The following is a 16,865-nucleotide window of genomic DNA, read 5'->3' on the forward strand; positions in this document are numbered from 1 at the left end:
ATTACACAGCATTCCCATGAAGACACAAGGTAAGACGAAGTTGGTGGACAAAGTGTGGTGTGGAAAATCTCATTCCTATCTACTTTTAACAGGAAAAAAACATGAAATACCATAAATGGAAAGCAAGACATGAAAAAAGTATTTGTAGTGTTACAGCATGCAAAAAAATCAGCATCTGCAGGAACAAAGATGGAGTGAAAGTGAGGACAAAAGAGGAGGGGCAGCATGAGAGCAGATTAAAAGCCTGCGATGTGACTCAACGCTAAAAGTAGCAGCTACAGAAGTCAGGCAGGAGTCAAGGAAGAAGAAGTTAAATTACATCAGGCATTGTCGGGGAGGAAACTGCACAACTCCAACTTCTCAATCAGCTATAAAACTATGGAAGCTGAAGTTTAATCTGTCACCAGAGATCTAACCTCCATCATTTTGGTGCAACAAATGGAGCTCAAGGGGCCCCAAAGCCCCGGGTTCAGCATGTGCCAATTAGTTTGTGGTAATTGAATTGATGGAAAAATAATTTGTTCATACTGAGTAGACACTAAAGCACATTTCAACCCTTAAATATCAAATTGTAATGATTCCCAAAACTTTCCTCCATACCAGTCTTTATAGACCCATTCTTTCAAGAACACAGTAACTCCTTAATACAACATTATTATTCAAAACATATTATTGTCTGCCCATAATCCTCCTTTCAAAAAAACGTTTGAAAACACCAGCAGAGTAATCAAAATCATTATCTTATGTTTTATTACAACACGTTTGTGTGCACGTTTGTGGGTAAACAGCCCAGCTCATGTCCGCGGAGCTATTATTGTCACACTCAAATTCTACTTCTCAAATATCTGACTGATCACTTGGCACAAAAATAATCCTCATCATCAGTGTGGCTGAGGATCACATCTTCATTTTCTGAGTAAGTGTCTTCAAACCCCTCCAGTAACAGAAAACAGTGTCACCTGTCGCTGCCTGCTACTGTACCTGCATACCTTGAATAAGGACACTCCTCCATACGTTGCTGTAGACAGGGGGCACTTATAGTCCTGGATGTTGTGTGGATTTTAACGGTTAGACCAAAACAGCAGGAAACTAGCATCTTCATTGTTTCATGATGTATAGGGGTCAGACATAAAATCTAAATTTAAGGCTTTTGTTGTTTGTGTTTTAGTTTACATTGTGTTTATGTGGTACATTTAACCAAATAAATGCTTAATCACATTACCACAGACTAATGACTTATTTCTTTGGGGCATCATGGTGGGTTAATACACCTCCAATTACAAGGCTCTCTCTGAAGCCATGATAACATTGTAAAACAATTTCCTAATATACTTTTCCATGACCACCGGGAACCCTTGTATCACAAATGTAGTAATAACTACTAAGTAATATTCTGGGAAAACTGCACTCAGCTGGGTGTTAGCCCCCACCACACACATGCTTGTATGGTAATCTGCAGGAGAAGGTTGGGAATGCGAGCAAAAAAGGAAGTGAGGCTGCAGAGCGATAGGCTGATACTTACCCTGGATCTCTATTACAGGGGGACAAATACCACAGGGGAGGAGAGACAGAGAGATGGGGAGACCGCATAAAGGAAGCAAAATAAGAAAATAGAAAGGAGACAGAGAGGGGTTGGGGGGGGGGGGCAGATATAGCAGAACTCATTGTTAAGGTTAGTAAAAGGAAGCCATCACAAGACAGCCACAGTGCCACACGTTAGAGCAAAAATAACACTGCTGCAACTGAAATGATGATAATAATACCACCAAGCATCAGCACTGACAAGGCTAACCAGACACTGTCATCAGTTTGACTAAATGTGTTATTTCATGGTTTTATTTTGGTAATGATGTTGGTTTAGTTTCATATATGTATCACATTTCATTTTATATCAATGTTTTGCATGAGCCAATAACAATTCTAAGTGTAAGTATACAGTATGTACTCAGAGTTACAGTCACAGGGTTCTCTTCGGCAAAAGACGGAATATATAATATCATTTTGAAATGTACTTAACGGACATCTCACATTATCAAATTCATCTGCCTGGCAACTGAATCCCAGCTGCTCCAGAAAGAACACACTAATTAGTGGCTGCTGCATCACTGAGAAGTGTTCCAGGACAAATGAGAATAGACCTGCAATACTGTTGAGCACCACTAGATGGAAGTATAAACCTACAATTCTTTTGACCTAGACTGGATAAAGTCATGGTTCTTGACCTCAGTGAATGACTCAATTTTCTGTATGTGTTTTGGCACTGAGAGCATGGCATTTTAAAATGATATTTTTACGCTATCAAATTAGATCCAAGCCATAAAACAACATTTGATCGAATGAACATCGCTGTTGGTGTTGATGTGCTATGCACCTGCACTACTACAGTAGGAACAGTTATATGATCATAGATATATCGGCGATAAAAATGAACTGAAGGTCCAAATATCCACATGATCTAAACAGAAACACCATTGACACAAGTAGAATTAATGTTGTCTCTCTGGACTTCAAAACACTGGGACTGCCACAGTGTGACTATGTGTCGAATGTGAGTCAAATGTGAGAGGAGCCTGAGCTTAGCTGCTGACTGTTACCTTTACGAGCCTTCTTCTGTAGTTTCATGGTGTCAGATGACTTCTTCTTGATCTCGTGGCGTGACCTCTTGTACTCTTGAAACAGGATGAACAGAGATGCTTTAGTAAAAGGAATGTAAAGCTACAGTATCTGTGTCAACTCATATTATCTTGCATTTTCAATATTAGCTTGAAAAGAAATGCTTCCATAAACCAAGAGCTCACTGATAAAGACTTTGATTGGGTGAAAACACTGATCACTGATCCTAAATGATTAGTCACCATTGAACAATTACTTTGTTTCAGCCAGTCCAGTTTAGTAAATAGATCTGAAACCAATAAGATTGATATAAAAGCACAATAAACTGTCATGAATGCAATTTTCCACACAATCTGTAGTCAGCGTATATATTTATGATCTAAAATCTAGTAACCGTGGTTATATGTATCTGTCAGCATGTTTCAGAGGGGATTTAGCTGATTAAGCATGTATTTTAGCAGTTTATATATATTTCTAAAATATGGTCCATTTACAACTTTGACTAATAATGCTCATAATCAGTTATTTGTGAGTCATTTCTAACACAGACCATAATATATGAAAACAATGACATTCCATAAAGTGCAGCATGTCTTGCAGTCAGCGGAATTTGATTTTACCCATGTGATGGCTTATGTTCCGAACTTGTTCAATGGATGAGTTACCTGTCAGTTCATATGACTTGGTTTGTATAAGCCTGTGTGCACATGAACGTTTTTGACTTGCCCTGGACCACCCTGTGATGTGAAAGCCACTAGGTAGGCATATCCAAGGACCTGAGACACTTAACCTCGAGATTGTAGAGACAATAACCTTCGATAAATCCTCTCTCATAGTATTAAAAACAGCTGTGCTTGGTTTTTGGGGCTGACAAGCCTTCAAACTCATGGAAATATTCATCAAACTGGACTTCTTGGATTAGATTCCATTGTATCATTCTACTTATAGCATCACATAGGGTTGGGTGATATGGAGAAAATCAAATATAACAGTATTTTTAACTAAATACCTTGATATTGTATGGTTGTGTATTGGTGATTTCACAAAATATTCACACAATGGCATTTTTGATAAATCATCATTAGTAATGTGGCTATGATGACAAAGTTGTGTTATTATTTGCCTTTACTCACTTAAACAGTCATGACAATAAAATGACATTGCTTAACTGTAATTCAGTCTTTAAAACCTGGAAAAGACAGCATTCATGTCATATTACGATATCCAAAACTTAAGACCATTTCTATTCTCATATGCATCACAATATCAATATAATATCTAGATATTGCCCTGCCCAAGCAACATGCAATGCTTTTTGGTTTGAACAGGCAACAGGACATGATGTTAATACATCTTTAGTGTTTTGTGAGTAATTGTTCCACAAAATTGACCATTTTTACTTGTTTTGATGTCTTTCATTTCCCACCTGCCAATGGGACAAGGGATGCAAATTAGCCGCCTGGCTACAATCCCACACATATTTACGTGTTAATGTTCATTAATACGTTATGTCCCATTTAGAAAAATAAACAAATAAATACAAATACCATTCCATGTGTACTGTCTCATTACTTTTTTTCCTTGATCCAACCTTCGCAGTGGTAGATAAGGCAAAGAGCAGCACCTCACAGGGAAGTAGGTACTATTTTTTAAAGCTAGTTCAGCAGAGAGGATGTGGGATGTAGTAATGCAGTGGTTTCATGCATTAGCATCATAACCTGCGATGTGGTATACCTTTGGCATGATCCTTATCCAGCTGGTTGGCTGTTTTCTTCCAGTCCTCAATCTTGTCCTGGAGAGGAGTGACCAGACTCTCCATCAAAGCACTGTTGGGGAGATTTAAGAGGAAGGTACATACATTAGGAGAAAGCTTAGACACAATGCAAACAACTACTCCTTTGTTTAATTAAAATCAACCGTAGGAAAAATATTTTCATTGTGTGGTTCCTTGACAAAGAGACACTCCATATTCCAAACACCAAGACCCACTGGAAATGGGAAGTTTATGGAATGAGATCCTTGAACATAGATCCCTCCACGTGTCATTCCACTGTTACTTAAGTATCTGAGAAACTGCCCCCTCTTTATCCACGCATGCATACAAATGCACACACTTACAGTAAATGTAGGATAGTTGGAACATGTGCACATAAACACAGACACAAAAGCTTTTAGACTGACTCAGTGTTCAAAGGGACCCCTGTCATTACCATGGTCATAGATCATCATTATCATCACCATCACCATGAATGTAATAGCTTGTGCCGTGGAAAAGTCATTAAAGAGTATGAAGAATGAAGGAAAAGGAAAACAATGGTTGAAAACAGACTCTTGGTGAGGTTTCCAGAGTGGTCTGTACTGTGTGCCAATGGTTGTATTCTTTTACAGTCATTTCAATATGTACAGACAGAGCAATGTTCCTAATGGAATTCATACAGCTGACAAGAAACCTCACCAAGCATTTGTCCTATCAAAAAAGAGGGTCAGCGTTACGAAGAGGCTTGACTTTTGAAAAACCCTGAAAGGCGACTGAGTAAGCTCGACAAAGAAGGAAATGAAGCAAAGACAGGAGGTGAAGAAGGCTAGAAACAGTGAGAAGGAAAGGGAGGAAATATGTGTTCTCCTATAACATTAAGCCTGGACTCCTCTCTAGCTCCCTGAACTGTGGCAAGGAAGCAGGCTACATTAGTTTAAGTTAAGCTAAATTTTGACAAGGGAAAAACTGGCACATCCATTTTAAACAGGTCACTTGATCTAAAGATATGTAAATGGAAATCGGTTCTATGGGTGGCCACAACTCTCCAGAGACAGACATGCCCACTGAAGTTTGGGGCTAAAACTGTTTTGTTTTTTTCTCATGCAGTGCAAATATGTTATTTTCTCCTATTCTAAAATGGTGTATTTCAATATTTCTGCAACAACTTATGAGGCATAGTAGAGCATGGGAATAGCGATGATATACTCCCCTCATAATGCTCCAAGCCCTTATTCACTCTTAAGTTTCAACATTTCAATAAGCACCTAACCAAAACACAATTACAGATTTATGACTAAATAAACTTGACATGTAGTACTTTGCTGCATCAAAAATTAATCTTAACATTCCCTGCTTTCAGATGATGTATACCGGTTCTACCTGGCATCTGCTGTGGGCCTGTTGATCTCACCTTAAAGTGTAATTCCGGCGCAAAATCCTCACATGGTCTTTTTCAGAACTTACATACATCCAATAAGCAATCAAGACTGTTTTTTTTTCGTGTATGAACTATTAATGGAGAAATCCGGTAGAGTCGCTAACAGTCCGACGTGGCAAACACTGATTAGCTCGGGGCATTATGGTGAAGGCATTAAAATGGCTTTATTAACGACTAATACTGCTCAAAATAACACCAAACCTGCAGTATCATGATAAGTATCCCTACACATAAAATGAAGCATCCTCTTGGATTGCATTTGGTATTCGACTGGAAAGGACTTTACTATGAGAGGAGCTGGTACTGGGCCAGTTCGTAAGTCTTTCAAAACACTCTTTTAATAAACTCTGGGTTCACTAACTACGTTGTTGGTGCTTTGTTTTATGTGTAGCAACTCTTATCATGCTACTGCAGAGGTTTGGTGTTATTTTGAGAAATATTAAAGAGCCTCTGTGCGTCACTAAAAATTACAAAAACTAAGTCTATGGAAGGTCTCTAAAGATTAAATTCCTCCTCCAGATATGTTTAAAAGTTTGTGAACATACTCTGCTATGATTAATTTTATGTCGAACATGGTTTTCCCACAAAGTTCAAAAGACCAACCACAGCTGCCACAGTTATGGCTAGGGAATGCCCCAGTCACAATATGATGGGATTGGTTCCTTAGGTATGTGATGTATGAAACCCTAGCTGTCTGAATACAGAATTTGGTACACTGCAGTTTCAAGGCAGAAATGCTCATCCATGTCGTTGACAGCTTATTTGGCTCCTGATATGGCTTGTAGCATGAAAAACGCTAGTTAGACTTTTAAACTGAGGTCAAACACTTGATTTTCATTGCAGGGAGTGTAATATGTATTTGGTACTCAAACACCAGGACACCCTGAGGAAGGCGCAAGCCGACACACTTTGGTGTTTTTTAAATTGTACCCACTACAATAAAGGGTTTTTAACTTTTTCAAATGCCTGCACTTTTTTCTCTCTGATATATTGGGTACTATTTAGTCTTACTTGGTGAACTGGCGAAGTTTGGCCTCAATGCTGCGATGCCTCATGCACATCCTGGTCAGCGCCGAACCGATATCTCTGGTTGCCCCTGGAAACAAAAAACAGCCAGGTTCATATGATGAAACACACACAAACATACATACACAAACAGATGCTAACAAAGAGTCTCATTGCACATTTACGACCAAATGCACTTTTTTTTCTCCACAGAAACTACACAAAGCTGTGATCAATATTTACATTTCTGCTATTAGCCTGCTGTGTAAAGTAAATGCTGGTTAAGGCACTGTTTTATTCAAACAGATGAAAAACTGCAAAGCTTTTCTGTCCTTTTACATTCAGGCAGTATTTACACAAGAGCCTGATCTGCCTCTTGTAGATACTACACACACTCCCTGCTACGTCCATATAAAGCAGTGTCTCGTGAGTCTGTTTGTGTGAGAGCCAACCGCTCAGGGACCCAGTTTCGTGAGTGGCTAACCTGAAACTGTAAACACCAGTCTATTTTAAGGCAGATCAGACCCATGTGGAAAAATCTGACCCTGTAGTTAAAGTCAGTATAAGTGATGGCAGACAGTGCTAAATTCCAAACAAGGTGCTCAGGGCTGCTGCTGCTGCACTGTACAGGTGGAAAGCCAACAAGAAAACCTGATTGGACCTTCACACTCTATGCTATGGACTGAAGACTTTCCAGCTGACAAATGGCTTAGTACACAGCGCCTCGAGAATACCTAAATGACCGCTGCCACTGAAATGTACACACTGGAAAATTCAGATTTAAAAACAGCCAAATGGGATTTCCTCAAGAGACAGTGTTTACCATAAGGGCTTAGACGGGTTTACGCAGTAAAAATCCAGGGAGTGCAGCAGTAGGATGGTAGGATGCACCAGATTGATATTTTCATCCTAATCTGAAAATATCAATTTCAGAATTAATTTAATGTAATTTAAGGACTTCGGGCCTCCCCTCAGAAAAAGCTTGGCAAAAGTTGACTTGTTTAGTTTTGCTGAATTTAGCTTATAGTATCATGATAATGTTATTTGATCCCATAGCCACTTAACAGTTTAATGAAGATAGCCTAACACTGATGTTTGACATAACAAAAAAAAAATACAAAAAAGTTTATGACATTGAGGAAAGTGGGAAAAACTGTAAAAATCCTTAAAACTACTGTATCTCTGGACTTTCTCTTAAACCATTAAATGGCACACATATAGTAGGCTATTCTATGTGATCGTCTTTTGATAACTAATGTAATAACTAATGAAAACTCATATTTTGCCATTTATATTCTGCCTCCCCCCTTGCCAACATTTTTTATATACATGTTTATATATATTATTTAGTTGTCTGACAATATTAACATTTCAATATTGCAAAAAATTCTGATGAGTTTACAGAACTCTAATTTCATAACAAACACAGAAGTTTGGCAGACACACTAGTAGCCTACCATGCTAGAAATGTCAGATGGTCTGTCAGTCCACAACTTCCAGACTGAACTATTTAATGGACTTCCATTACATTCTGCATTAAAATGGAGAGGTGCCACCATCATTATGGATAGGCATAAAACTATCATGGCAACTTTAAGATGGGCTGTCATAAAGTTTAGTGCAATTATGGTCCCCAGATGTAGAAAAACCAGAGGCCGAACTGTGTTACATCAATATTTACGTAATTTTGACAACACTTTACAATCTGATCCTCGCATGTTATGTTCATTTTGCATTAAAGTTTTTAATAAAATGAAAACAATACTCAGCATTTAATACACAGGAGTATATAAAAATAAGCTTATTTCATAGACTTTTTATATACCATATTGCCCTGCCCTATCCTCAGTTTTACTTTGTGTATAGTTCTTATTAGCATATGCGAGCATGCTAAACTAGGATTGGGAACATGGGAAATGCTAATGGCTAAACATAGCATGCTAGCACTGTCATTGTGAGCACGATAGCATGCCAGGGTTAGCATGTAGCTCAAAGAACTGCTGTGACTATGTATTTTAAGAATAGACAGATGTAGTAAACACCAAATTTTCACTTTTTACAATAACTGCACTTGGGAACTATGTGGTCATGGTTATGGTTGAGGTTTAGGAAAGTTGAGGTTACAGCTTATAAAAGGTAAATGTTCATACTACGTCAGTCACGAACACCAGCTTTCTGCACTGAGTCAGCTACATGCTTTTTCACTACCACCACCTGCACACCTGCCTGTTTGCACTACTCCTGCACTGAACATTGTTATTCCTCGTGATACTGGGTTGAGTATAAACTGTACATTTAATATAAGCTAAACAATGTATACGAAATAGAACAAAATAATCTTTAATCAATTATGTGTCATACAAGGATAGGACTAAACCTGCTTTTTATTTTACATTAAAACATGAAAAAAAAAAAGGGGTTGGAATCTTTGGGTGTCTCACTCTTCGATTTGATGCCGATTCTTGGGGTCACAATTCGATTCAGAACTGATTTTTGATTCACAACGATTCTCAGTTGAAAACTGATTTTTGGTTCATACGATTAAAAATCTGTTTTTGAATTAGTACATGGTTCAGGATCTACTCCAGTCCTCTGTGAGCTAATAAAGGCAGTCTGGCAAATAAAAGCATTAAATTATACATCTTTTTTTTGGACAAAGGTATCAACTGATTAAATTATACACGGAGGCTAGTAGCTAGATCCATTTAAAAAATGTATTTGTATAAAACTAATAATGCAAAACTGCTATTTTGCCTGTTTGAATTTTTTAATACAATATAATATTTATACATATGTACATTATATTTTGAAATAACCTTTATTCTGAAATTCAACGATAAAAAGTTATGTGAATATTATGTAATTAATCTTATTTCCATATTTATTTGGTATTTAGGCCTCGTTGTGACACAGACATGGACACAACAAAAACATTTTCCAAGGAATTTGATGAGGTGTATAGTTGTATCTCCTCTCTGCAGGTAAACATTTTTATACTGCAGAGTGAGACAGAATGACAGTAAAATCTTTACCTTTCATGTCAGCTCACTCCGAGCAGTTCCAATACATTTACCATAAATATCAGAATACGGGCGCACTACAAATATAGAGCCGGCTGGTTTGACAACAGAAAAGTGAATGACAGCTCACTTGACCTCAGGGGGTGTTTGTAGTGTTGCCCAAGTACTTGAATCTCATTTTCAAACCTTGCATTTTGAATGAGTCATGTCCAGATCCATCTTCCCCTGGAGGTTGTGAAATCCAAAGTGCGCCCAAACACTTGCCTTGAATGACGGGTGACTTGGCACTGACAGACCAGCTTGCTTCATTGAAGCCCAAAATGTGCACGGTGAGACGGGAAAAAGAGTTTGTAAAAATCGATTCTTGAAAGTTATGAATCGTTTGGAATCATAGAAGATAAGAATAGCGATTTTTACATGAATCAATTTTTTTGCCCATCCCTATCAAATAATATGAAGCACACTTTAATTAACAGGCAGTTACAGTTCATATGAAGTGTATTGGATAAAGTTGCACTATCTCCAACATTTGATTTTTCAAAACTGAGCTCTGATGTATGATTTCTTCTGGCACTTATTTGAAAATGAATGGCCCAGTGCTGCCAAGGTGAAGCCTTGCTCATGATCACTTTCATGGTGACTGATAATACAAGTTAAATTATCTCATGTAGATTTAAACCGGCAACCCCCTGATTAAAACAACACATACTCACATATGTTACCCCCCCCCCCCCCCCCCCCCGCCCAAAACACACACACACACACACACACACATTTACACTGTCTGCTGTTCACATCCAGAGAGAAGTGCTCCATTCATAATTAACAAATTCCTCCCTCACGCCCCCTGTTCTACCCGGCAACCATTCATTAACAGAGCCACCCTCCCCCAAAACTCACAATCACACCCCCCCCACACACACACACACACACACACACACACACACACATATGCACATACACGCACACACTCACGGACACAGTTCAAGTTTGCACCATGCATGCCGATCAGTTGCACAACTCAAGCAGTATTTTGAACTATGAACAGTGTGATCTAATCCCAAATCAATAAGCAGATCTTGAAACCGACATGGGGAGAGATTGAAGCAAAGTCCCATAACTGATGAAGAGAGAGATATTTTGTATCGAAGGTAAAGGGGGACTGGGAAAGGCTATGAGACATTAAGAAATGGAGGAGAGATGAGAGAGCATGAAGACGAGAGGGGTTGCCTTGCACATTTTAATGAGCTCACTGCTGGGACTGGAGTTTTAGCCGTGTACGTGTGTGTGTGTGTTTGTGTGTGTGTGTGTGTGTGTGTGTGTGTGTGTGTGTGTGTGTGTGTGTGTGTGTGTGTGTGTGTGTGTGTGTGTGTGTGTGTGTGTGTGTGTGTGTGTGTGTGTGTGTGTGTGTGCGTGTGTGTGCGTGTGTGTGCGCATGTGTTTGATCTCTACATTTATGATGGTCCTCTTCCTGTTTGTCTGTTATTACCATGCCTCTAAGACTCCACTAGGAGATCAACAACGAGATGAGGGGCGGGACACAACACATTGCTCACATCTGGAATACAGCTCCTGTATGTGTGTGTGTGTGTGTGTGTGTGTGTGTGTGTGTGTGTGTGTGTGTGTGTGTGTGTGTGTGTGTGTGTGTGTGTGTGTGTGTGTGTGTGTGTGTGTGTGTGTGTGTGTAAGATCAGTTGTAGACCTATCCAAATCTGTTCAGAGGCATTTTGGTCTCCGGCTATTTAACACCCCTTGGAAATTGAAAATGAACTGAGAGGTTCCAGACTGAGGCCACATTCACACCGCCTGAAGCAGCTCCGGCGGTGGGAGTGTCACTTAAATGGCCAATTTGTGTGACATCCTGTTGTGTTCTTTAACCCCCAATGTAACACAAGTATACTTTAATTCACTATTATTGTTTTCCATTCATTGCTATGTTCTCAACATTTCTGACATTTCTGGCAGCTTCATTAAACGGAGAGAAAGAAAAGACACAGAGGGACTAAGCGACTGTGCTGGAGCTTGTAGCAGGAAACAGTCAGCTGTTAAACAAACACCTGGGCAATAACTGTAAGTGATTGAGTGTCTTTTTTTTTACACTCATAGTTTTAAAACGCTCTTGTGGCAGTTGTAGAGGCAGCGATATTTACTGTTTACTGTGTGTGATTCTCACTTTGCCTCAAAACAAACTGACAAGTCTGATTACCACATGATTGGCTACGACAGCATGACGCCCAGTTGTGTTCTTCCAAAAGTTGAATCCGTCTCAACCTTGTGCCGCAAGCCGCTACATTTTTTTGGCACAGACTAAAAGCACTACCTCCATTCAAAATTAATGGAAAGACTGGGGACCGCCTTAGGACTGCCTGAGGATGTGAGAATTTGTGTGAATGCGGCCTAACACCATTTGCAATTTGGTCAGTCGATGTCAGGTTATAACGTTGATTGCGTAATGTGATCCAAGATTCTATGACTATAGGCTCTGATTTTTTAATTCCAAAATGTATATCAAGTAACCAACAGTAATAATCTACAGTATATGTGTCTTGTGTTTAATAGCAAAGCTAAGACATTGCAAAAAAAAACACAGAGACATAAATCCTTAAAGCAGCTTCTCTGTTCAGTCTGTTTCCAGCGGGGAATGGATGTGACAGTCAAGTTCAAGGAAAAATGTCGGATAATTTTATTCCCTAACAACATAAAAATACATGTATTTTGTTGTTTATTTGTTTGTTTATTTGTTTGTTATATAGTGTTTCACTTACTAGTGAAAAAGTGTACCATATCCACACCTTTCCCACTTCCCGTCTGACAGTCTGTCTGTCCGCCCTGCAGACAGAAGGAGAGCCTTCCTACTGGAAAAATCAGATTTGAAAACTATGACACTTTTCATTCCTTTCCCTTTTCTGCTTTTGATCTGCTTCCCACAGTAGCAGCAGTAAAAACTAAATAAAATAAAATATATGTGTGTCAATGTATGTGTTTGTGAGAGGGACCCACCCAGACAAGGTACTGAATTCTACCCATATACTGTAGTTTCAAAGATGTAGGGTGATATAATTTATGATTTCGTATCATTTCGGCATGACTAATCCATCATGAAAACATGTGGCAATGTATTTATTCTACTACAGTACAAATGGGCTACTTTTTTAGTACTTACCAGTTAGTTTAGCATCAACTTCATTAACAACAATAACAAAAAAATCTGGAAGGAAATGTAATATTATATGAAGATCCTACACGACTACAGTATGCAGAATAATAAGTAAAATAATGATTAATGTATATATAACATTTTTCTGGTTAAATCACGAGGAGATTTGATCATGTTTACTCACAGACTGGACAAAGTGTTTGTTTGCCCGGTGAATGGCAAAGTAACAAGTCTTCCTCGTCACCTAGCAACTGACTTAACTGACAGTTTTGTTATGGTTTCCATGACAGCGCAGGTCTTGGTCTGTTGCTAAGGTGAGAATCAGAATGTTTGTTGCTAAGGTCAATTTGTCTGCTGCTTCAGAAACGAATGTCTGAACTTCACTGCAAAAGAGAAAGAGAGACTGAAGGACAGAGAGGGAAACCACACACACACACACACACACACACACACACACACACACACACACACACACACACACAGTTACCTCGCTAAGAAAACTGGAAGAGGGCTTAGTGCAGAGAGAGTGGGAACCGGATTATATAGATTAAACATACATTAATTACATACTTAAATGATCAAGATTGTCACTGTTTTATTATACTACATGCACAAAAACACAGTTATGCAACCAGCAGCCATTCATCTATGGATCAAAATATAGGATTCATAAAACAGATGACACGAATTAAGCAATCTGATTGGTTGTTAGCCGTGATCCCCGTATATCATGACGATGACATCTAATTAGGTGGTGGACTTCCTGCTGTTATTAAGCAACCAAAACGGCTTGTGTGGCAGTCTCTTTAATCTAGCATCAAACTGGTTATCTAGCTCACAAACTGCTACAAAACGGAAACATTTATGCTCAACATTGACCTCTGTGGTGGCCTAACTTTAGGGGGAAAAAATGAATAGAACTTGTACTTATACAGCGCCTTTCTAGTCTTCTGACTACTCAAGGCGCTTTCACAATACTTGTCACATTCACCCATTCACACAGATGGTGGTGGACATCTTCATACCGTCTAATCTAACCATTCACCCCACTTTTACACACCCATGCGCAGCACAGGGAGCAATTCGGGGTTCAGTGTCTTGCCCAAGGACCCTTCTACATGTGGACCGGGGGAGCTGGGGATTCGAACTGCCGATCTCTCAAATGGAGGACGACCCCCCTCTTCCACTGATCCACAGGCCACAGCCGCCCATAATAGAACACTATTAAGCAAACGAAAAGGGCCGTCAAAATGTTAACTGTGGATACAAATGTAATTTGAGACCTTAAGACAATGACAAAGGAGCAGGTCAATGACATTTTGCATGACTTTTCTGGCATCAGGTAGGCTTTCCTCCACCATCATTATTCTGTGTTGTGTTAGTTTTACCTGTGTTGTTAAGTGAATCGAGTTAAAGAAATGGAGAGAATCCCTCCGCCTCAGTCTTTGTTTTTGTGGATAAGTGAATGTTCTTAAGAGAGAGAGAGAGAAACGACTCTAGTTGCATCTCCGCTGTTAGTGTATCGGCCATCTTCCAGTTCAGCACCGCGGGCAGCAGACACCACCGAGCAGCGCCAACTTGCCTTGGTACCTTATATGATTACATGTGACAAATAAACTTTACTGATGGATTGACAACACAGGTTATGAGGTTTGTTTAACTGCAGTGATAAGGCTAGATAATCCCATTGTACCACCACAGCATGTCGTAAGCTATTGCTCAAATAGACCATTCCACACTAAACATAAACGTCTTAAATGTAACAGGGTAAATATGATTCATGATGTCACTGGTGCCAGACTTTGGTGCCAGTTCTATTGAAGTTAATGGTACAAGCATGTCTCGCTATTACGCATCATATCTGTGCTGTTTCACCTTTGACTGAAAAAATACTTTTTATCTAAATGTGTGTGTTTGTTTTCTTCCAAACAGACTGTGGCTCTGATGCAGCAGCTGCATAAAGCTCAGCTAAAGTACCTTTTTTAGTCCAAGATAGCTGCTACTCATCGTATTAATGGAGCTGGCGAAAATTAGCCCTATTGAATATGATTAAATATCATTAACAGTTTCAATAGTTAGTTATTCATGAAAAAAGCTTCATTATAATTAAATGCATGTATAACCGTACTGCTTGGCACCAGTAACGTCATGACCGTTCCAATATTTATCCCTGGATGCAGTGTGTCAGATCAGCTGGCAGGAAGTTCACAAGGACCCAGGCTGTTGCCTAGTGGCGATTGCTGTAAGACTGCAAGGAAGCTCCCCTAAAATGTTACCAAAAAAAAAAAAAGTGGTGAAATATGTACTGCTGTGTGTACATTTCATTGAGTACAAGTACGCGCTTTAAAGCCTTCATCTTTTGTTCAGAATAAGCTTCTTATCACAGGTAACCGGCGCAACTTCCTTCTCATTCATCCCCACAGCGACACAGCGCTTTACACAGTTGGACGCTAAGCTTTAACTGACTTCAATGGGGAAGCGTAGAGTGGGTTGTTCCTCTGCAGCCAAACTAGACGCTCATTGGATAAATGCTGGGCTGGGCCAAGGCCAAGGCCGTTTAAGCAGCCTAGCTCTGCTGACATTGAGAGGACACTGGTCAAGTTCCTGGAAAAGACGCCTAGTTGGTACAACAAGGTCACAGATAATTTTCTTAAAAAGGAACGAAGGGTAGAATTTACATATAAATAAACAAACACATTTATGATGTAGCCCGGGAAAATTAGCTTTCCCTCCTTGAAAGACCAGCAGCCGCCACTGATATATATATATACCCTGTATGGATGTTATATGATTGCTATCATTGTTGAAATGAAACAACTACTTTAAAGTAGCTTTTTTTCGGTGATAAATTACGTGGTATCTGAATGGTACAAAGACTTGTGTACTCATGTATACTAATACCATCACTTTAGGCATTATCGGAGGCATTTTAGATACTGGTATCAATAACAACCTGGAACAGCTCTACTTGTGGAATAATTACAGTAAAAAATGACAAACACACATATGCTGTCATATACTGCGTATCTGCTTTCCCAGAGAATATCAATGAGCCTCTTTAAACAGTCTGCTCTCTAATGATAATATGCTCTCTCTCTCTCTCTCTCTCTCCATCGCTCTTGCTCTCTGTCGCGCTCTCTCGCTCTCTGTCGCTCTCTGTCGCTCTCTGTCGCTCTCTCTCTCCCTCTCTCTCTTCCTCTCTCTCTCTCTCTGCCTGGGGCATCTGTGGCCTTCCCACCAGTGCATCTCCATGGCAACTATTATCTATAATCTTGCAGCGGGATTCAGTCTGCCTCTCTCTCTCTCTCTATCTCTCTCACTCTCTCTCTCTCTCTCTTTCTATATATGTGATTCTATCTATCTATCTATCTATATATTCAGCATGTGTTTGCATGTTTGTGTGTTTTGTCACACACACACACACACACACACACACACGCGCACGCACACACACACACACACACACACACACACACACACACACACACACACACACACACACACACACACACACACATAATGTCCTCATTTATGCCTCCTATGTCCAATATTGGCCCAAATATAAGACATTCCTGATTATAAGATGACCCTCCTTTTTAAAGAATAATTTTTGGAAAAAACACTTCTTGAAGAAGTGAGGATTATAAAAACACTTTGAATAAAACAGGGTACAATAAAATGCTGTTTGGTGATTTCCAAAGCCTTCAGCTGAATAACTGATCTCCTAATGGGCATTCCCTCAATCCTCTTCATTGACGTGCTCACACACTCCCTCATTCCTCTTCATTGACGTGCTCACACACTCTCCTGTCAGTCTCATTTTTTATCTTAAAATTGGAATCATAACTCCTCCTCAGTTGTTGGCTAACTTGGCCG

The 16,865-nt window shown here is 39.4% G+C and overlaps 1 protein-coding gene across 3 annotated transcripts in view; it reads right to left on the reverse strand.

Annotated features, from left to right (window-relative positions):
* mtss1lb (MTSS I-BAR domain containing 2b) overlaps positions 1-16,865 on the reverse strand; it is a 92,606-nt gene that overhangs the window by 22,121 nt on the left and 53,620 nt on the right. For all 3 annotated transcript variants that reach the window (XM_083913719.1, XM_083913720.1, XM_083913718.1), the window contains exons 4-6: positions 6,819-6,903; positions 4,348-4,439; positions 2,595-2,669 (exon numbers count right to left, since the gene is read on the reverse strand). In XM_083913719.1, coding sequence (XP_083769845.1) covers positions 2,595-2,669; positions 4,348-4,439; positions 6,819-6,903 — 252 coding nt within the window. The remainder of the gene's footprint in view (positions 1-2,594; positions 2,670-4,347; positions 4,440-6,818; positions 6,904-16,865) is intronic.

The sequence above is a fragment of the Echiichthys vipera genome (assembly GCF_963691815.1).
Source record: "Echiichthys vipera genome assembly, chromosome: 1".
NCBI lineage: Eukaryota > Metazoa > Chordata > Actinopteri > Perciformes > Trachinidae > Echiichthys > Echiichthys vipera.